The 23633-nt window shown below is 34.5% G+C and overlaps 1 protein-coding gene across 1 annotated transcript in view; it reads right to left on the reverse strand.

Annotated features, from left to right (window-relative positions):
- LOC111502191 (fatty acid synthase) overlaps positions 1–23633 on the reverse strand; it is a 91820-nt gene that overhangs the window by 41994 nt on the left and 26193 nt on the right. The window contains exons 4-7 of the mRNA XM_074182216.1: positions 22430–22665; positions 15376–15656; positions 14339–14685; positions 4190–4832 (exon numbers count right to left, since the gene is read on the reverse strand). Of these exons, the coding sequence (XP_074038317.1) occupies positions 4190–4832; positions 14339–14685; positions 15376–15656; positions 22430–22665 (1507 nt within the window). The remainder of the gene's footprint in view (positions 1–4189; positions 4833–14338; positions 14686–15375; positions 15657–22429; positions 22666–23633) is intronic.

The raw sequence follows: 23633 nt of genomic DNA on the forward strand, positions 1-23633 counted from the left end.
CGTTTACTAACTATCTGGGCTACCAGGGGCCACAGACAAAAAATGTTTATGACTGTACTCTTATTTTTATTATCGTTCCAATTGGGAATGGATAGACTATACCTGCTGCTTCCGTGGTATATTTTTGTTTATTCACAATAATGCTGCATTTGTTAAATTGCACTCTGTAATTATTTTCTTGTGTGAATAGATATTATTATTATTATAATCTCAAATAGTTTTTTTCTCGCAATGACCACCAGGAGTGTAGAAAACAAAGTAAAAACTTGAAATCGATCTATATCAAAAAGATAAATGTGACAGAATCCACTATATATGATCGCAGGATATCTAATAGTAGAAATATCTGTAAGACATCATAAAAATTATTAAATGAATTCAATGATATAACGAAAAAAGAGAATATTTCATACCTTTAAATAGAAGGCAATATGCGATTTCTAATAATTCAAAATCATCAGCAACAAAGAAACTCATGGAATTCCACAGTGATCAATATTGGGTTTAATTTTCCTCGTACCCATAATTGATTAGACTTTATGGACGTATCAGAATTGTCCTCTATACAGATGATTGAAGATTAAATTTTGTGAGTGTGCCATAAGTGTCAAACATATTTTATCTGAGTGCGCATCTTACTACAACGAGAGAGTCGAGTACGACATCCCCCTTTCAATTGAAGCAGCGTTAGGACAAAATTGTAACTATGAAAAACTAATTGCCTTCCTACGATGTATAAAGCTGCTGCACCGTATATAAAAATTTATTGTACGAAATCAATATTTCTATGAAATTTGAATTGTCGCCAATAACCCTCGAGGTTATTGGCGACATTAAATAAATGTAATTAAAAAAAAAGATTTAACAATGAAAGTAAAATGCTGAACATTGTCGGAGAAGGCACTGTCGAAGAGTGAGGAATATATTAGGTATACGAGGTTTGTTAAAAAATAAGGTGAATGTTCAAATTTCGCGGGATACTTACATTCGATATGTTTACATTTTCAGCTGTTAAGCATGTTTAGTTTGTTGGCGAGAGGCATAAAAGTATAAAGTGTTTGGCGTGTTCAGCCATTTTGCACAGAATTTACATCAAATTCTGTGTGAAAAATGTAATTAAGTGCTCAAAAACATTTGAAATGTTGACACTGACATACGGTGATTGTACTCTGAGTCAGAAAAATGTTTACAAGTGGTACAACATCTTCACAGAAGGTCGAGAAGACGTGAATGACGACGCTCTGGACGCCTCAACACATAGACAACCAATGAAAATGATGAGAAAGTGAAGAAAATTGTTACGGACAATCGTAGAATAACTATTAAAGAAGTGGCTGAGGATGTCGGCATATCTGTTGGCTCATGAAATGCGTGACAAATCATGGGTATATGGTTATGATATCGAAACCAAAGTCCAATCGTCCCAGTTGAAGAGCAATACGAAGAAAACTCTCGGTATTGTGGAAAACAATTCATGGTTTTTGCATCATATATATATATATATATATATATATATATATATATATATATATATATATATATATATATATATATATACCGGGTGTCCCACATTTTATGTGACAGGCAATATCTGGTTTGTTGAAGGAGATACACAAAAATGTTTCATACAAAAGTTTTAGGAGTTCATGAGAGCTATATTTTGATATAATTTTTAAATATACAGGGTGTTTGGTGTAGGTGCTACAGACCAAAATTCCATTTTTTAAAATAGAACGCCCTGTATATCATTACATATTCAGATGCTACGTTAAATTCTGATATCATTTCATGTTTGGTTTTTGAAATTCGGTTTTTGTATGAAACATTTTTTCTACTCTTTCAACAAACCAGATATTTCCTGTCACATAAAATGTGGGACACGCGGTATATATATATATATATATATATATATATATATATATATATATATATATATAAAACTTCTTCTGGTGTGCCTCAGGGCTCCAACCTAGGTCCTCTTTTGTTTTTATTGTTTAATAATGACTTATGTGAAAGTTGAGCGGTTATGTTTCGCGGTTGACTTGAAATTATAGAAAATAATTTCAAGTCATCAAGTCATTCCATGTTGTGGAATTGAACGCGGTGGTAGTGCACCCGATCACGATCGGAAGGCCGTGGGTTCGATTCCCGCCTCGACCAGATATTTTTCTCGAGAGAATTTATCTGGTTGAAGCTGGGATGATTCTGCAACCGTGTTGAGAATCACACGTTAAAAGGTAAGACCTCGTTAGTCCTTAGCTCGCACAAGTTTCTCAACTTCTGAGAGTTGTCGTTTGTATGGGGGCGACAGACGATTAACGGAAAAACGGATTTTAAACAGATTTTTAATTAAGAAAGTAGGTGATTGTGTAAATCTTCAATCTCAATTAGAATTTCTTGTTGCTTGGTGTAGCAATAATAAATTGAAACTCAATGTGGATAAATTCAAAGTAGTGAGTTATAGTCGAAAAAAAAAAGGTTTATACATTCCCGTATGTAATACAGGATTCAGATCTGCTGAGATGTAATGAGATCAAAGACCTAGGGGTAATATTCGATCATAAATTAACATTTGGTAGACATATTTCACAAAAAGTTTCCGGATCTCTCAGAGCTTATGGTTTCATTGTTAGAAATTGCAGAAACTTTCTTAATATTAGAGCCATGAAGCTGTTGTATTTCACCTACGTACGTTCGAAGATAGAATATGCAAGTATCGTCTGGAGTCCATTCTATGGGATTCATAATATAGCCATTGAAAGAGTTCAAACAAAGTTTTGTGAATTTCTAATTTTCAGAGTAGATGGTTCTTACCCTGAGAGAGGTATCAGTAATGATGTCATATATGAACGTTCGGAACTTTTTAGTTTAGTTAGAGCATCGCATCGTCGCTCATATTTTTATTCAAGTTAGTGAATGAGAGAGTTGACTGTCCCAAAATTCTTGAATAAATTAACTTCAATGTACCACGGCCAGCTTCACGATCTCAATCCATTTTTAGACCTCTTAGAGCAAGAACTAACATTATGCCCAATTCCCCAATATATGTTATGTGCACAAATTTCAATAGCATTTGTGCCCATGGTGATTTATTCTTCATTAACCTTCATAAAATTATTAGAATTGCTAACGTGTACTTGAAGTAGGTAGGTAATTAGAATTAGTTTTTCTATTTTGTTCATTTTATTTTTCGTTTATGGTTAAGTATTGTGAATAAAATTTTATATTGCCCTGTAAATGGGTAACTGTTGGACAATAAAGCTATTATTATTATCATCATGATAATGCACCTGCTGACTTGTCATTGCCCGTTCAAAATTTTTTGGCCAAAAACAACATCTCAATCATGCCTCAGCCACCGTATTCACCAGATTTGGCCCCCGGAGACTTTTTTCTTTCCCAAGATTAAAGAGACGCATGATAGGACGGCGTTTACCGCTGAAAGAGCTCAAGGACATACTGAAAGTGCATTTCAGAACTGCTTCGAGGATTTGAAAAAACGCCGACACAAGTGTATTATATCTGAGGGAACTACTTTGAAGGGGGCAAAAAATATTGAAAAACAAATAAATATTTCTTGAAAAAAATTAAAATTCACCTTATTTTTTGAACATACCTCGTATAGTGTGTTGGAAAGTGTTCATCTGTCATATTTCATAATTTTTTATGTGAATGAAATATATGTGGGGTACTTGAGATTTTTTGCAGCGATTTTCACTTGAATGAGCAAATGATGTTGCTTTCGTAACAGAAATTTGTATTTGAAGGTAAATAAAGCTTGTATCTATCTTCTTGAAAAAAATTAAAATTCACCTTATTTTTTGAACATACCTCGTATAGTGTGTTGGAAAGTGTTCATCTGTCATATTTCATAATTTTTTATGTGAATGAAATATATGTGGGGTACTTGAGATTTTTTGCAGCGATTTTCACTTGAATGAGCAAATGATGTTGCTTTCGTAACAGAAATTTGTATTTGAAGGTAAATAAAGCTTGTATCTATCTATAGAATAGGCATATGAACTTTTGACGAAGAACATATTTTGATTGTAAAACATAAAAAACACATTTGTTGCGTATTCAATAAACCACACTGTATGTTTTGTATCCCTCTGATGATCACTCGAAATATTTACAAACGATATACGATGTTTTCCAATTGTATCTGATAATAAATCATATCACTTACTTTCCAATGGCAGTCAAAAAAAATTGCTCGTTATCCTCCGCAGACCTGTTCAACAAACTCAAATTTATTGTTTCGGGTCCCAGCGCCCTCTTCAAAATAGATTGTAATAAACCATGAGGCGCAATTTCAATAACTAAAGCGCCATCTGGTATTTTTTGGTAAACGTCATTGAAATGGACAGGATTCATGAAATTGTTATAGTGGTACTGTGCACAATTATAGTCCATCCAGGGTTGATGTTCTCCCGTAATCGAAGTAGATACCCATTTGGAACTTCTTGGTTTGGGATTCGGAAATACCTTGTTACAAAAGTCCAACATAACTTGCCCGATGGAGTGTAGATATTTAGTGTGGTACGCAATACCTCCACTCTTGACAAGCTTGGCAAAAATTCCTTGGTCACTTAATTTTTTGACAAAATCTTCCACCGAAGACTTTGGTCCTGAAATTGTTACGCTTTGGGCGCTATTATGGCAAGCTACGAAGATGTCGTCTGGAAGAAGCTTCTCAGTCTCTTCTTTTGATAGGCCTATAGCTGCCATCAGTCCAGGTGGTAATTTTTTGCTCACGCTAGCTAGTCCTCTGGCATACGATATCAATATGGCCTCTTCAGGTGTGAAGGTGCCGTCACAATAGCCGCATCCTAAAAATAAAAAACTAACGAGAGTTCGGAAAAGTCTGAAATTTACGAAATCAAATGTAAGGACTGCTATGCAAAATATTATAGTCAGACAAAAAGATCTATTAGAATAATATATAAGGAACACTTAGCACACCTAAAATATGGAAGACCAGAAAAATCAGCAGTCGCCCATCATATTTTGCAACAAAACCATTCCATAGACATAATATAAATAAGTAAACATAATAATTTGTGATGCACTGTTTGGAACCTTTGGTGTAGTAATAACTATTACGTAAACGATTTGGTGTTGGGAAAAACTCCAGTAATATTGAAACATAATAATATTATGAATAACGATGGTAGGCTAATATCTAATAGTATACTATATACCTTGCTAAAATAATATATTCATTATTAAATTTACCTGACTATTACATAAGAACGCATTGTAATATTAATTCAAGACTAGTAGCGATAAGGCAATACTATGAAATTGATTCAAGACACTCAAGACGCGGTACCTATAAGAGGTATCTATGATTAAATCAAAATTATTTCGAATCTGAAGGGAAAATTTATAAACAAACAGATGGACTAGCGATGGGAACCCCACTATCTAGCATTATATCCGAAATATACCTGCAAACCATAGATGAGAAAATCTTAACAATATTAAAAACACATGATGAAAAAGGAGAATGGTTCAGATACGTTGACGATGGACTGTACATATCACAAAACAATAGAATAAGAATAGATCAAATAAAAAAAGAAATTAACGAAATAAATCAAAAACTATGTTTCAGCATTGAGGAAGAACACAAATCAAAACTTAACTACCTGGACATAACCACAACAAAACACAATTTCAAATGGCAATATACAGGAAACCTACACAAACAAGCTCCACCATACCCGCAAGTTCAAACCATCCACCATCACACAAAATGGCTGCCTATAACGCATTCATATATAGAATGTTAAGGATACCACTCAGCAATGAAGCCCGAAACAAGGAATGGAAAATCATATACCAAATAGCGAACGAAAACAAATACACCCAAAAGACAATAGATAAACTAGAAAATAGAATCAAACAAAAAATACAGAACAAGGATCAAGCCACCCCAACAGACAAAACAACACAACGATGGACAGCATTTACGTACGTAGGACACCAAACCAAAATCTAACAAACATCTTCAAACCACTGAACATCAACATCACATACAAGGCGAACACGAAGATAACACAAAAAATAAACAACTATGAAAAAGAAGAAGACAAAAACCAAAACGGGCTATACAGTATACAATGCTCGGACTGCAACAAATTCTATATCGGCCAAACCAAGAAAAAAGTGATCCAAAGGTACAATCAAATAGGCATACATAAATCCAACAGTATATACATCAAACCTTGCAACACACGCCATACAAAACAAACATAATTTCCCCCCACCAGAGAACGTAAAACTCATAAAACAAGTCAACAAGGGAAACCGCATGGACATTTGGGGAAACTTGAACATCCATAAATTCAACAGTCATAAATCACTTATCGAGGAACAAGTACAAATCAAAACACAACAAGATCTCACATTCAATATATTAAACAAAACCATACACATTCCTAAAGAAGATCTAACACGAAGAAGAGTACCTGATGTAGAACAAATACAGGCAAATTTACCTAAAGTACCTGAAATACCTGAGTTAAGACGCTCTGACCGTATAAAGAGGTAGACAACAGGATGACCAGTTCAGTTTGAGGAGGGCCTAGAAGATGACAGTACTACCAACTGTCGAAAGCGCTCGCAGATAATTAGTAGAATTAGTAGAGATAAAGCTTCAAATCCTTTTAGTAGAATTAAATATTGAAATACTCAAAATAAAGGAAAATTAGTTGCATCAATCAAAATATATATATATATATATATATATATATATATATATATATATATATATATATATATATATATATATATAGTTATATATATATATATACATATATATATATATATATATATATATATATATATATATATATATATATATATATATATATATATATATATATATATATATATATACAGGGTCCTGCAACAGTGGCGCGGTGTTCCATATCTCTATATAGGAATCTAATTTTCTATAATATTACCTTATTGCTCGAGCTCGACAAAATGAAAATATTGGCGGTCACACAGGGTGTTCGATTTTTTCTGGGCGGATCCCAACTGTGTCTTTTTAAATGGCAACCTATATTTTTTATCGCTTTTTCGGTTTCTTCATAGAAAATAAAATAAACTTTATGTATATCTGCACTTCGAAAATATTGATGGTTTTCGAGATATCTAGCATGACAGGTTTTTTTTTCCAATATTCGTCACTCAGAATATTTGAAATTATAAAGTGGTGCCAAGTCCAGTTGAAATTTTTTTTTGGTCGAATATTCTACATTGGTAACTCTCTCAAACGATATATCTGAAATCGATCTGTGATATACAGGGTATGAAAAACCGCTTGCCAAATATTGTAAATGAAAATTTGCAAAATCTTCCTTATATTAAATAGAACACCCTCTATATTATTGATCCATAAGAAGCGCCAACGAAACCTCTACAAATTTCATTAAGTATTCCCTATGGCTAAGTTCAATAGTTTTTCTTAAATGAGCATTTCTTTCGAAAAATGGTCATTTTTTCAAAGCGAAATCCATCATTTTCCATCCATTTTTCGAAAGAAATGCTCATTTAAGCAAAACTATTGAACTTAGCCATAGGGAATACTTAATGAAATTTGTAGAGGTTTCGTTGGCGCTTCTTATGGATCAATAATATACAGGGTGTTCCATTTAATTTAAGGAAGATTTGGCAAATTTTCATTTACAATATTTGGCAAGCGGTTTTTCATACCCTGTATATCACAGGTCGATTTCAGATATATCGTTTGAGAGAGTTACCAATGTAGAATATTCGACCAAAAAAAAATTTCAACTGGACTTGGCACCACTTTATAATTTCAAATATTCTGAGTGACGAATATTGGAAAAAAAAACCTGTCATGCTAGATATCTCGAAAACCGTCAATATTTTCGAAGTGCAGATATACATAAAGTTTATTTTATTTTCTATGAAGAAACCGAAAAAGCGATAAAAAATATAGGTTGCCATTTAAAAAGACACAGTTGGGATCCGCCCAGAAAAAATCGAACACCCTGTGTGACCGCCAATATTTTTATTTTGTCGAGCTCGAGCAATAAGGTAATATTATAGAAAATTAGATTCCTATCTGCTTCCTATATAGAGATATGGAACACCGCGCCACTGTTGTAGGACCCTGTATAAATATATATACAAAAATTCGTTTCTGTACATTGGGCTCTCGTAAACGATAAGAGATAGAGTGTCGGTTAAATTATGACAAAGTTGCGTATTTTTGTGACCTATTCAATGATGTAAAGAAATCGAATATAGCTCTTTTGATTCTGAAGATATACAGGAAAAACCAAAAAATACCAAATACTTTTTTTGCCTATATCTTCTTTAGTCGCAGACATATTGAAAATCTGTCCACATTTTGCTATTGGCACTTGATGTGGGCTCTCAGAATATATCCATGAATCTTTTATACAGGGTGTCATCTGACTTGGGCCACCTCCATCTTTAAATTTTTAAAACGGACCTGTATTTTTGTTGTAGTTTTTGAATCGTAGACGTTCATGTCATACTGAGAAATTAAATTCAATTTTATATTTCGGGATTTTTTGAGAGTTTTTTTCATTTTTAGGTACCTATTCATATTTTTTCCATTGCTATGAGGGTGTTCTACAATGAACTTCGAATAAGAAAACCTTTTATGATTATCTGAAACATATCTACAACAAAAATATATTATATGTGTTTTGATGAGCAGAAAAAAAATGGTAGTATTATTAAGATCCGAAACGAAGATGATCACTTGGTGATAGAAACACGTGTCGAGGTGGTAAAATAACGGTTTGGTGTTGGGGAAAAACTCCAGTAATATTCATTACTATACTAAAGTTGCCAAACAGTGCATCACAAGTACCTGACGGTCAAATGAACAATGTTTGCTACTTCATCATCAATATTAGAAATCAACGAATCATATTGAACAATTTATTCTTTGAACCTTTGAATACGTCTGTATGATATACTGGCAATAATTAAAAAATTTGGGTTATTCACTTAAATTGTTTACCTATTAGGGAAACGCAAACTCAACATGTGTTTAACTAGTTTGGACTAGTCAGTCCTACGGTGAACTACTCTTATTTGAAGTCGAAATAAACCAGGAATCAAACGTTTAAAATCACTAACTTTATTTTTATATCTTTTCCAAACTATTGTCAATGTCAGAATCGTCTTTTTTTATAAAAACCATGAACGATTATACAAACATACTAAGTGATCAAAATTAATTAAAAGCAACAACAATGTGCAAAGATAAATTGTAAAATGTGTAAATACTATTTATCTAATGAATCTTTTCACTTTGAATTTCAGGACATATTTTATATTTAAACTTGGTTGGCAGCTCATTATGAATTACTGCACCTTTATGCAAGACGCAACATTTCAAATTTTCCGTTTTGGTCTGCTTCGATGTTTGTCCTGAAATACCTCCTATGATAATTATAAATGAATTGATCTTCAGTGAATTTCAAAATTCGTTGAAGTGAGCAAAAAGTCTTGAAAACTACTTTTATATTATTTTTTTTTAAATGTCACCTAATCCATTGTGAATCTTGATTCATACGGAAATTATCTTTGATGTATCATTGTTGTTTCCAAGGGTCCCTTTATCAAAAACTATTGAATATTTGAGGAATCTTCTCAGTGGAGAGACTACAAAGACTACATACAACCAACACAAATCTGCGTGTAACGATTGCTTCTACAGACAGCATGAAGGCACGGCAATGCGAAATCCACTGTCCCCCTGTTGCAGATTGGAATTGTGAACAAAACTGGAAACAGATTACTTTTCGTGGACTTGGATCCGATATGTAAATGATGTATTTGCAATTTTTGACACAAAGAAATCAAAAGTAGTTTCAACCCACCAACCTTAACTATTCAATACTGGTGAAGTTACTATGAAAAATATATATGTCTCTGGATGAGACAACACATTTTTGTACGTGTGTATGTATACAGGGTGTAACATAAGTACATTAAAATATTCAAGTGACGTATTTCTGAGACAATTTTAAGAAAAAAAGTCTATATGAACTTGTGCCCGAAAATTCTTCGTTTCGGAGATACGGGATGTTGAAATTGAATTTTTTTGTTCGCTTTTTGAAAATAACTCTTGCAAAAAATAAGTTATTTGCACGAAATTCGGTTCCCGGGGTTTTTTGACGTGGGAAATCATAATTTTGTATTAATTTTCATGTAACATCTAGAGGGCGCTACGCACGCTGTCATTATTTATTTCAAATTGCCCTAACTTTTTTGACAGTAAAATTTTAGTACTTTTCATGAAAAAACCTAATTTCCACACCTTTTCCAGGTAAAAAATATACACTTCCTCAACAACGCTGGAGGTGATCATTTTCGAGATATTTACAATTTTCTATATCGATGCATATTATTTAGCTCCTAGGGCGCTAAGTGAAGTTGCTGAGAACCTTACAAAAACTAAGTATGTAGTGGATCTCGTCAAAATAAACAACTTTCTCCTATGAAATGTTTAACGAAGAATGATACGTTTTCGAAATACAGATTGTTGAAATTTTTCAAAACATGGTAGGTTTTTGTCATAAGTTTTTTGCAATTTTAGTTCTTTTCATCAAACTTTATACGCAGTATACCCGTACAGACTTCTTCTAAACTGAGCATTATCGAACTGCTTATTCAATACAAATTAAAAAAAAAATTGTCAGGTTTAACTATTCAATTAGAAATTGCTACATTTCGGAGTTTGTAAAAAAAACAATTCGGAGAAGTACTATGTTATTTATTAGGAAAATAAACATATAAAAATTGAACGAAACAACTATTACAACACCTGTTCAAAGTGACGACCCCAACAGTAATACAAGCTTCTGTTCTCCTCATCAAAGATTTCCGCACCCGTTGAAAAATGTCAGGAGTGTTTCTTATCGTTTCGCAACAAGCTATGATGCGATTCCTCAACATTTCCTAGTTTTCAATGAGGATAGCATGAACTAGTGATTTTAGGTGCCCCCAAAAGAAAAAAATCGACGGGATTGAGATCCGTGCCTCCTCTTCCTATCCATCGTTAGGGATATGCTACGTCTAAAAAATTTCTTGCTATCAACAGAATGTCATCGTGATTTCATCCAGGTTTGGAGACCAGCTCCCCTACCCTTTTGGCTGATTGTTGGTCTTGAGAGGGACCAATGGGTTCATGACTGAATTGATGACGGCATGAAGTCCTTAGACATCAGTGCCGCCCTTCACGGGATACCCCTACCTGGCTGGGGTGGGATGGATGAAAAAGTTATTCATCCGTTAACGGGGGACATGAGGGCCTCATTCGACAGAGTGTCGGGGCCTTCTATATCGGGAGGGGTCGTCTACAGCATAATCTGTGGCTTCCCTAACTAACGGGTTTTCATGAGTTTCCGTTTTTTCGAAAACTCTCTCATTCCTCGACTGAATGGACTGCCGAATGGAAGGCAGCTGCAAATCTCTGCGGATGACTTCATTCCGCACGAACCAAGGAGCATTCACAATCATCCTAATTAACTTATTTTGCAACCTTTCCAAAATGGAAATGTTGGACGGAGCCGCTTGTCCCCAGACGTCTGAAGCGTACATGATGACAGGCTTGAACATCGTGTTACAGATCGTAATTTTGTTTTTTAAACTCATCTTTGATTTTCTATTTATCAGAGGGTACAGACTGGCTATCCGACCCTCGATCTTAGATTTGACGTACATAATGTGCGGGTTCCAAGTGAGCCTACGGTCTATCAAAAGGCCGAGGTACTTTACCCGCGCTTGCCAGTCAATCTCCCTTCCAGAGATTCTCACTTTTCTGGCCGGAGAAGATAGTAATCTTCCCATGGTTATCGCCTGAGTCTTTTCCGGGTTTACTCGGATCTTCCAATCGAGGTACCAGCGCTCGAGGTCGTCCAATGCACGTTGCATGTAGACGACGCCGAGCTCTCGACCCATGGAAGATGAGAGAAGAGCCGTGTCATCGGCGTACAGGGATATCTTCACTCGTTCGGACCTAGGCAGGTCGCTGGTATAGAGCGAATACAGCGTCGGAGAGAGCACGGCCCCTGTGGCACTCCAGCGAGGATCTCTCTGCTGTCAGACAGAGAGCCCTCTACTCTGACCTGAAAAGTTCTGTCTTTCAGGAAAGACCCGATCCACCGGATCAGGCCCCGAGGTAGGTCGAACGCGTTTAGCTTGTGCAGAAGACCTTCGTGCCATACTCGGTCGAAAGCCTTCGAAATGTCTAACAGCACAATATGTACTTTTTTGTTAGTGTTTAGCTCGCTGATGGTGTTTTCGACCAACCTTAGAGCCTGTAACTCAGTGGAGTGATCTCTCCTGAAGCCGAATTGTTCGTTAGGCAGAACATTTCGGTCCTCAACTTCTTCGTTGAGTCTTTGCAGTACAACTCTTTCAGCCAGCTTACCGCCGACGAGAGTAGACTGATCGGGCGATAGTTCTGCGGGAACAGCAGGTTCTGACCCTGTTTTGGGAGCATGACGACGATCGCATGCTTCCACCTTCTAGGGAAGTGTCTGAGGGCCAACGAACTGTTGATTAGACTTAAAAGAAATTCGACGCAGTTTTTTCTTGCTATCACACTGAAATGAGCAGGAGCTCCATCGTGCATAAACTAAGAGTGATTTCGGAGACCAATGGGAACATCTTCCATAAGTTGGGGAAGCTCGTGTTGCGAAAGATGTAGGTGAGCATCTCCATTCAAACGTAAGGGGAGAAAATAGGGCCCAATTAAATAATCGCCAATTATGCCTACCCATAGATTAAAAGAGAATCTGTCTTGGAAATGAGTTTGCGTTATCGCATGTGGGTTATCTTGCGTCCAGATGTGGTTGTTATGGAAGTTCATGATACCATTTCTTGAAAAATTAGCCTCATTTGTGAAGAGGATTTTCGATAAAATTTGCGGATGTTGTTCGACTTTTCTTTGAAGCTATTGAGCAAATTCGATACGTGGTTGGAAATCACGTAGCGTAAGTGCCTGGACACGCTGAATATGATAAGGATATAATTGTTGTTCCTTTGAAATTCTGTAAACTGTCATGTGACTCACATTTGAAGTTTGACTAATTTTTCTTGTACTTGTCTCTGGATGTTCACTAATTTCTTCGAGAACCGCCTCCTCCAATTCTACAGTTCTTGTAGTCCGTAGCCGTCCTACCGCAGAATTTGTTTGAAAGCTTCTAGATTCGAAAAGTCGCCGGAAAAGATTCGCAAATGTCGCTGCACAAGGAGTCTGGCGTTGGGGATACCTTTCCTGATAGATGCCTCTGGCCTCGCTTGAATTTCCGTCAGCCAAGTCGTATGCAAAAACCATATCAGCCATTTCAGCATTCGTAAAGTCAGGCATGGTACCAAAAAATCACTTTATAAACTCCGAACTGTGAATTTGTCAATTGATAGTTAAAAATGTGAGAGCGAAATTCTATTTTTATAAACAAAATTTCATAGCCTACTCGATTTAATTACCTCAATTTGTAAGCTGAGAGTGACAAAAATTATTGAAATCAAATTTGGCTATAAAGTAATATGCATCGATATAGAAAATTGTAAATATTTCGAAAACGGTCACCTCCAGCATTGTTGAGGAAATGTACCTTTTTTACTTGGAAAAGGTGTGGGAATTTTTCATGAAAAGTACCAAAAGTTTACTGTCAAGAAAGTTAGGGCAATTCATAATAAATAATGACAGCGTACGCAGCGCCCTCTAGATATTACATGAAAATTATTACTAAATTATGATTTCCCACGTCAAAAAACCCCGGGTACCGAATTTCGTGCAAATAACTTATTTTTTGCAAGTTATTTTCAAAAAGCGAACAAAAAAATTCAATTTCAACACCCCCGTATCTCCGAAACGAAGCATTTTCGGACACAAGTTCATATAAACTTTTTTTCTTAAAATTGTCTCAGGAATACGTCACTTGAATATTTTAACGTACTTATGTTACATCTGTATACATACATACATACATACGAACCTCATAGTTGTAATATAAATATGAATAAAGATATGGATACTTGCTACATCAACCGCTCCGAAAATTGAAATGTAAGATGAGAAAATAAAACATAAAACAAAAATTAGTGCAGGTGAAACAAAAAAATTTGAAAATGGTTCCAAAAAAAGAAGAATTATTTGTTGATTGAATTTTCAATGCAAATTGAATGATTTCGTATCTTCAATAATAACAGATCCTTCAATGATGTGCGTTCAATTTGAATCTGCCTACATAAACTTTCAAAGGAAAATCTATAAAAAATATTACTTTAAAATCCATATCCCTACCTACTTCACCCATTGAGTGTCCTGCAAATCCATCTGGACGAATTCCTAATGCGAACAAAACATCGGTTAAACCAATCTGTATGGCAGTTATGGCAATGAAGCAGTTGAGAATATTGTCAAATAATTCTGGTGAATCATTAGTCACAATAGCTTCTAGGTCGATGTCGTAAGGTTTCAAAGCTTCTGCACAGCGCATAAAAGTGTTTCTGAATATTTTGTTGTTCATTATATCTTTGCCCATTGACGTCCACTGGGAACCCATTCCAGAATAAATAAACCAGACTGGACGGTTTTTCATTTTAAATTTCTCAATTTCAGTTACGACACGATCCCCTACAACCATATAACTGTAAAAAATAAAGAATGAATAAATTAAGTATTAAAAAAAATAACTATTCAGTATAAGATATATCTCAAATCTAATCATAGTATGAAATATTTAAAAATCTTCCATTAGGGCAGGAATTCAAAGATATAAGAGTTAGGTTCGTGAAAATTAATAACATTGAACAAAAATTGATAAACCACCTTGTATCTTGGTTATCAGGGATCTAAGAACCATTTAATATGAGAACATAGTCTTTCTCGGCAGGAGTCACGATTGAAGAGAGCTAGATCCGGTCTGTTAGGCCGTGGACAAAAGGAACCTGAAGTACCAAACGTTTCGTCATATACTGCGGCGGACATCATCCGTGGTATATGCGTTGACTGCGAGAACGAAAATCAGATCTCAAAGTCTCAGCAACGACTCATATTTATCTGCCACAGTAGCAGACGAAATATTTGGTACTTCAGATTATATTGAACCATGGCCTAACAGCTCTGATTTTATTCTCTTCAACCATCAAATATAGTTTATTTAGAACCGTCTGGATGTGGCTCATCTGCCCATAACGTATGCGCATTTCTCAATGAAACACCCTGTTCATTCGTTATAAGTGGTAGACAACAAGGAGGGATATGTACATTCGTGTGACGGTTAATGTTTTTAGTCTGAGTTTTCTGATAATTTAACGGCTTTTCTATCTTTCACTCACCCTCTTACTTGATGCCCTTCAATATTAGTCCGGTGAATTTCGTCTACGAGGGCTGCAAATTCATCGTCATCTTGATGCTTCATGACACCTTGGAAGAAATGTGATATGGCTTCAGGGTTCCTTCCGGAAGCAATAAATAATCTATTTTTGGGTCTCTGGCCGATCTTCGGTTTCTTTTTTATTTCGTTTGATTTCAATATAACATGAGCATTTGTTCCCAACAGTCCGAATGCATTACATCCCACAATTCCGCCCTCCCAGGGAAGATTTTCTGTTACAACCTAAAATATGACATCGGTTGAAAAAAGAAAAATGGGAACTTGAATTGTGAAGGAATATTCAAAAAGAAAATGTGGAATGTAGTTAGAAATAATATCGTGGTATCGTGGAAAGAATTGTGGTACCATAGTACTCCTTAAGTCAAAGAAAAAAATTGAAATTAATAAATATTTCGAAAACGGTAACAGATAGGTATAGGAAAATATCAAGAAAAGTTGTTGAGTAATTGTTGTGGATTCGAGAAATGATATTATTTACAGGATGTTGTTTCATTTGAAAAATAAAAGTTGCTACTACTTTCTTATGGAAGTGGCGACACCGCATTGTCGAAAATATTTTAGTTGGGTAGCGAATGTCCGAATATAAAATATGCTTTCCATTGAATTTTCGGAGTGATTCGGTGTTACATTCACCAGAAACGGCTAATGTACCATCAACTGTGAATCAACCTGTATATAATAATAATACTTAACTTAAGGAATACTATGGTACCATAATTTAATTTGGAGTTAATAATAGTTAATATAACTTTTAAATCAAGAAAAAAATTCCTGACGGGATTTATGTTCGGATAACACCGTAATCCATCTTTTTTCAAATTGATATTCAATAAGTACTTTAAAAAAAATCATATAGAATACTGGCTTCAGGGACGAAGTGTCCATGCCGTAAAGGGGGTGCGGAGCCCTAGTTTTGCGTTAAATTATAATTATGAATAACGTAGTTATAGTTATAGTGCGACTTCTTCATTTCAAATTTCCTATTCCTTCAGAACACTCTGTTTGTATTTCTTAAGTAATTATAGTTTCGAAAATGCCTTCTTTTTTCTCCTCAATTTGTTAACTATAATTGCCATTGTTGGTTGATCCTGAATCATATGTTTTTCTACTCGTTATTTTGTTATCGTGTTATTCTTTTGTGTACTGTGAACCATTGCTGTTGTTGTGTTGCATGGACCCAGGCTCACCTTTATACAGCCCTATTTCATTCATGTTCCTTCTCAATTTAATATTCTCAGTAGGTATAGTTCAAGTAAACAATATAGTGCAATCTACCTTCCAACAGTTCCCATTCAATAATATAGTTAGGTTGCTAACTGATTTCGTTATTTAATAATCATTTCTGATTATATAAGAATCACAATTTTAGAGCGACTAAAAGGACTAGCAACTACAAATCGGACGTGACTTCGGATGAATTTTCAGAATATTTTGTTAATATTATTGAAGAACTCTTAACAGATTTCGTTGGTGTAAATGATCAAGATTTTCAAAATTTCTTGAAGTTTGCCCCATCCACACAAAAATCTTTTTGTTACTGTTACTGTTTCTGTTACTGTCAGTGAAACTAGAGATATTATTAGTAACCTCAAAAAATCACCAGCAATGGATGTGTTTAATTTGAACAGCATATTATTAAATCTGATAAGGGATTTTCTGATCGAGCCACTGACAAACCTGATGAATTCCTGTATAGAACAGGGTTTATTTCCAGAAATTTTCAAACTTTCTCAAATAACACCTATACATAAAAAGGGAAACTTTGAGGACACAAGCAGCTATAGACCAGTCTCAATCATTCCAATATTAGCAAAAATTTTTGAAATTATTTTAAAAAACAGACTTATTTTGAAACAAATAGCTTGCTAACAAAATTCCAACACGGTTATAGGTCAAACAGATCGACAATTACTGCTTTGTGCGAAGCATATGAAAAAATATTAGACTCATTCGAGAATCAACAATGTTGTATGGCAAATCTCTATGACCTTTCCCGCGCATTTGATACTGTAAATCATAAAATTTTGATAAATAAAATGGAGTACTATGGAGTGCGGGGAAACGAACTGGAATTATTCAAATCCTATCTTATGGATAGGAAATCAAGAGTCAAGTGGCAAGACAATATCTCGGATTTTGTTGTAATGAAACATGGAGTTCCGCAGGGCTCTGTTTTAGGTCCTCTACTTTTTATAATCTATGTTGATGATATGATGTTCAATTTGTCCAAACCAACTAATATACATGTAACTAGTTATGCTGACGATGTCTCCATCATACATTGTAACGGGGACAAATGTATTGTCGAACAAAATATAATGGAATCTGAAGAATTACTGAAAATATGGAACAAAAGCAACTATCTGACATTAAATCTGGACAAAACACAAAGAATCTCTTTCACACTGAACAATACGATAGCTAATAATAATATTAAGTTATTAGGAGTGCATCTAGACGTCAGTTTAAATTTTTTGTCACACATTAGCCATTTATCCAAACGGTTATCGACGGCAACTTTTATTATTAGACAATTGAAGGGCAAGCTAACTGAAGAATTCATCAGGGTATCTTACTTTTCAATATTTCACGCAGCAATGACGTATGCTATAGTTGTTTGGGGTGCATCAAGTCATACAGCCAAAATTTTTGTCCTGCAGAAAAGAGTTCTAAGAATTATGGCAGGGGTTGATTATAATAATCATTGCAAACCACTATTTAAAAAATTTAAGATACTTACACTTCCCTCTTGTTTCATATATGAATGTTTGATTTATATAAAAAATAAAAATATTCGTGGTGATACCGTCAAATATGAGCAGGTACATGAATATTTCACAAGAGAAAAAAGTGATATAAGACTGCCAAAGCCTAGAACAACTAAGATCAAACAATCATCTCTGTATCTATCGATAAAATTTTTTAACGCTCTTCCTAAGAATCTGAAAAACGAAACGTTGAGTTTGAGCAACTTCAAAAAGAAAGTAAAGAGTATTCTGATCGAGGAATGTTTCTACTCCTTTGAAGAGTATTTCAATTACTTTTCATATCCGATACCCTATTTGTAATCAAGTAACTGAATTTATGTATTTATGAAGTATACAAAGCTATACATATTTGTGTTTGAATATGTTTTTATTGTCTGACAAATGGTGTTGATTGTAATGGATTTTAAATAACTTAATTATTCGCTGTAATTTTCACATTTTTACTTTCTGTTGTAACTGTTTTATGTGACGTATGTATAAACACTTTTGTGTAACAACATGAATAAAGTATCTATCTATCTATCTATCTATCAATAACAATACTATACTACTTTCTCACATATATATAAATATATAAATCGAGAAAGGTGAATGCAGTCAAGCTGATGGAAAATAATTCCATGAAAATCAAAAGATAAATAAATAAGTACCATTCTGATCATTCCCATATTGATTTCAATTCAAGAGCCACCGGTAGACAGCTGTTTCAGCCTATTGGGCATCGTCAGTACCGGGCAGGTGATCCTCGATTGAAGACAAAACGTGAATAACTAAGGAAAGCACTTGATAAAAATAACTGCGTAAACGCAAGCGAGACATAAGTGGAACCACTATTGGTGTGACACCGCAGTTGTCGGTTGATTGGTCAAACCATTAACACTGACATAAAAATGATGGAATTGAAAAACCGACGTGTTCGAAATGCAAGGAAAGGAGAAAATGCATAAAGTCCCTATCAATCCACAAGTTTCCCTATATTTTAGTAATACATTTAAAAAGATTCTCTCCAACGGAAAGTAGAGGCAAATTGAATGATGTCATCGAATTTCCTCTAGAAGGATTGGATATGGACAATTTTGCAGGAGAAAATGTGGCTACTTGTTATAATCTATATGCACTTTTAAATCACAGTGGGACTACTAACAGAGGACATTATACAGCATACTGCAGACACCCGTATACTAGCGCGTGGCACAAATACAACGATTCACACGTGTCACCAATTTCACCAAAGTCGCTTGTGAGTGGAGAAGCATACGTCCTCTTTTATGTAAAGGATGGAACAAAATCCCGCCTTCAAGATAACCGAGGGAAAGTTTAACTTTTAGTTTCTTCAATTTTGTAATTTTTTTCAACTTCTCATTTTTGTAAATAAAATTAATATTGCTGGTAAAAAAACTTGGCAAGTTGACTTGGGTGTCACCCCTTTTCTGCCAGTCTTCTTCGGTGGTGATACTTCTTGTCTAATTAGCTTCCATTACCTTCTTTTCAAACTTTAGAAAATTATTTTTGCGCCTGATGCTTTGTTTCAATTTTCCCCAAACCAACTCGATGGGATTGAAAACACCAAAATATGGGGAAGTCTCAGTATGGTGTATCCATACTCTTTAGCAATACTCTCAAGGGCATACAATTTTTCAAATGTTTTTGTTTGTAAAACTTCAAGTAGTTGTCTTTTGGGATAGTAATCTTCAAAATACAAATTGTTATCCATTAAAAAACTTTGTATTTCATCTTTCCTCTAATTTTTGTTCGGTACTTTGATGAGCTGTCGCGAATGATAGGAAGCGTTGTCAAGAATTAATACACTATTCGCATCCAAATTTGGGATCAATGAGTTTTCAAACCATTCCTAGAAAATATTAGGTTCCATGTTCTAATGATAGTCAACATTGCAGTCCTCAAGTTTTTTCCACATAATTTCAAAGAATTCGGAACCCATCCTTTACTTCCTCCGCAATGCACAATGATTCGTCGCGATCCTTTGTTTGCAGGCATGTTAGGGGTACACATTCTCGAACCATCAGTTCAACCTTTCGTGACTGTGTCGTGAGTATCATACCAAGTTTCGTCCAAATAGAAAATTTGCCGTTGTTCTTGTCTATATTCAGTTATTTGGTCTAAGAATTTGTTACGCAATTCCACTATTCTTCTGCTTTCCATAACTGCTTGACGTTTGTTTATTTATTTTAAATCTAAATCCTAGTTTCTTTAAACAATTCTGGGGAGTTTTGTCACAGCAGCTCACGTTATCACCGGAAGTATTCAATTTCTTCCTTATGATTTCAGTTGTAGGAATCTCATTGCCTTTGTAACAGTCGCATATTGTTTTTTTTCAATGATTTTAATAAATGAACATACAAAGATTCTGGTAATCCTGTATCACATCGCGCCTTGCGTTCATAAGGTTTGTTTTTGACTATTTTACTTACAGTTGAGAAAGGAATTTCCGTCAAATCTGATGTTGCTTGTACTCGTAATAGTTTGTTTCCTTCGAAACCAAACTTGAGATAAAGATCCTTATACACATTGAAACATACTCTCTGTGTTTCAATATTCAAATGCATCCGAATCTTATTCGCATTGTTCACCATCGCTATTGAAATCACTACACTGGAAAAAGTCTGCTTTGGTATCACACTCGTTATTACTATTAGTACTTGTCCAAGGACGCCACATTTTGAACAGATAACAAAAATTTCAAGTAATTATAACTGCACCAATATCGAATTTCAACACTCAAATCGCGATCAGTTCCTGAACTAAATACGACGGCGATAACCATCCCCGCATTCCCCGATTTCTATTCGTTACCGTAACATGACTCCAGATTTGATTTTATGACTCTTCAGCCAATTATAAAACTCGGTTAGTAAACATTATCCAATACGAACCGCCAAGTCTTCAATACACGTGGACTAGTTCGCTGCCGGTTCATTTCTATGTATTGGGTTTTTTGGCCTTTGAAAGTGCCGCTAACTTCAAATGTGCACAATATTGTTTACTTCTACTATACCACAAATAGTTTCATTATAGAATTTTGAATAATAATTCAACGTATAATTTGAGGGGATTGAGGTATAGCGAAATCCTAATTTGGAATTAGTTCATGTTTTTTTTGTTTAATAAATACCAAAATCAACCAAGTCATATATATTCAAATATAAAAAAAACGTGTGCGTTTTGGGACGTCCGACAGAAGAGATAACTTGAGAAAAGCTTAGGTCACTACTCAAGTTTTATACTATATATAAAAATATGATAAGGTAAGGAAAGGTTATTTATTAATAAAATATTTCATTCAATATTTTAATATTATAGCTACCTTAAGCAAATTGTTACTTTCGAAGGAATAAATAATGATACTAATAATGTACATACACAAATTAGTATCATCATTTTTGAGCCACGTTTCACATAATAAAAGAATATTACGTGCTTGCTGGTTAGATTTTTATAATAATGACAACAGTTCATATCTAACACAAACTAAACACTGAGCTTCTGTCCGACGAGAGAGGAGGAGCCTGTCTTCTGCTGACATATGGGTGAGAGTAAGGGAATCCAGACAGCATGGCTCTGTAACGCGTTAGGTAATGAAGCGGTTTACCCTCCCATGAGAAAATATTACTTCAAAAATCAAAAGCTTGTGACTGAAACTTTTTAAATTTTGATTTAAGGTATTTTTGGGATGATTATTATGAGTATGAGTAAGGTTTCAGTAGGTTTGAAATTCGTTAATTATGGGTTTACATATTATCAGTTGATGAGTATGTGATTTGAAAAATTTTCTCTTGCCCAAAAAGTTGATTTTCATTTTTCTTTCTATAAAGTAATACAGATCTCAGCTGATTCAAGAAAAGATTGTAAATCTCATAGAATCTTCTTTTTATCAAAATTTGGCAGGATTTGAAACATTTTGGATTATTCGAGTAACAATTTATTGTGAGTTTTTCACAAGATACATACTCAGTATGAATACGCCTGAAGAAGCTGTTGTATAGCGTACCTGTATCATGGATTCTCATCAAGTATCAGCCCATTACATCACATACATGTTTTGAATTTTCCGCAAGACTGTTTCAATTGAAAAATTAAGAAACAAATACCGCCAAGGAATGATGAAAGTTATTTTCTGCAATTATCCTTCGTATCGAATATCTACGATATTCCATCAATATTTGAATTATTGAGATACACGCACATATGTACAGAAAAAGAGATTACCTTGAGTTTGTTGTCTGATATACCTGGCAACGTCATGTCGATATTTTGGGTATGTAAATTCGCAGGTATAACTCCTACTTCCATCGCCAGGATTATTTTGGTTAGGGATGCCAATCCTGATGCAGTGTCTGACATTCCCATGTTAGATTTGACAGAACCAATATGAAGTGGTGTTTTCCTTCCTTCGCAAAATTTAGATAAAGCGTAACATTCCTGTGAGTCTCCAACTACTGTGCCTGATCACAAGAAAAAATACAACATCAAACCAATTTTTCTATGATTCTTCGAAAGTTTAATTTCAAAGATTAAACAAAACACAATAACAATTCATACTTCAATTCATTCAAAATACAATTTATAAAAAAAAATTAAAAACGGTGAAAAGTAAAGTGTGGAGAATTTAATTTTCAATCATTTCCCAATCCTTCACAATTGATAATTTTCTAGTCGAAATTATTTAGTAAACTTTGAAACAAAATTACGGTTTCATCAAGGGTTGCCTACAAAACAGAACAAATAGTTTGAAATATGGGGCATCAACACATTAATAAACAACTTCAGAAAGCCACAGGGTTCACACCTGGAACCGTTTTTTATCTTATTTATAAACAATCACCGTCTTTGAAATTTTCGAAAACTGCTTGGTTTACTGATGATTTTGAATGAATCCTCAATAGTAATAATGAAAACATTGGAATGATAAAAAAGTCCAGAAAAAATTTACATATTACCAAGCTGTGGAGTTACTCATAATTATATTTCTTTTCAAAAAAAAACAGTTTCACTTCAGTGAAATTGTGAACGAACGAAAGAAATGAAAAGGCGCACCCAGTGCATCCCTCATTTACGAAGTTCATACTAGGAATGACAATGAAACAAACACAGAACGCTTGGTGACACATTAGGAAACACAAACAATAACAAAAAAAAAGGCATATGGATAAATCGAGAGAAAAACCACAAAGGGAAATTAACTCTGATAATAAAAAATCTGCCTTTTCTCTTCAGGAATTAAAGTAGGAGTAACGGAAAATAATATACAGAAATATATAACTGCTAAAATTCTTCCCACTTGCAAAAAATAATCAGTGAAGGCATTTCAAAACATAGCACCAAAATGCTTTCTATAAATAGTGCGGGTATATAAACCAGAATTTTGGCCCATGTGAGTGGATTTTCCAATATTTTACTTTGAAAGAATACT

Source organism: Leptinotarsa decemlineata, unplaced genomic scaffold (genome assembly GCF_025532065.1).
Source record: "Leptinotarsa decemlineata unplaced genomic scaffold, Ldec_3_MD MMD2_tig00026328_RagTag_RagTag, whole genome shotgun sequence".
NCBI lineage: Eukaryota > Metazoa > Arthropoda > Insecta > Coleoptera > Chrysomelidae > Leptinotarsa > Leptinotarsa decemlineata.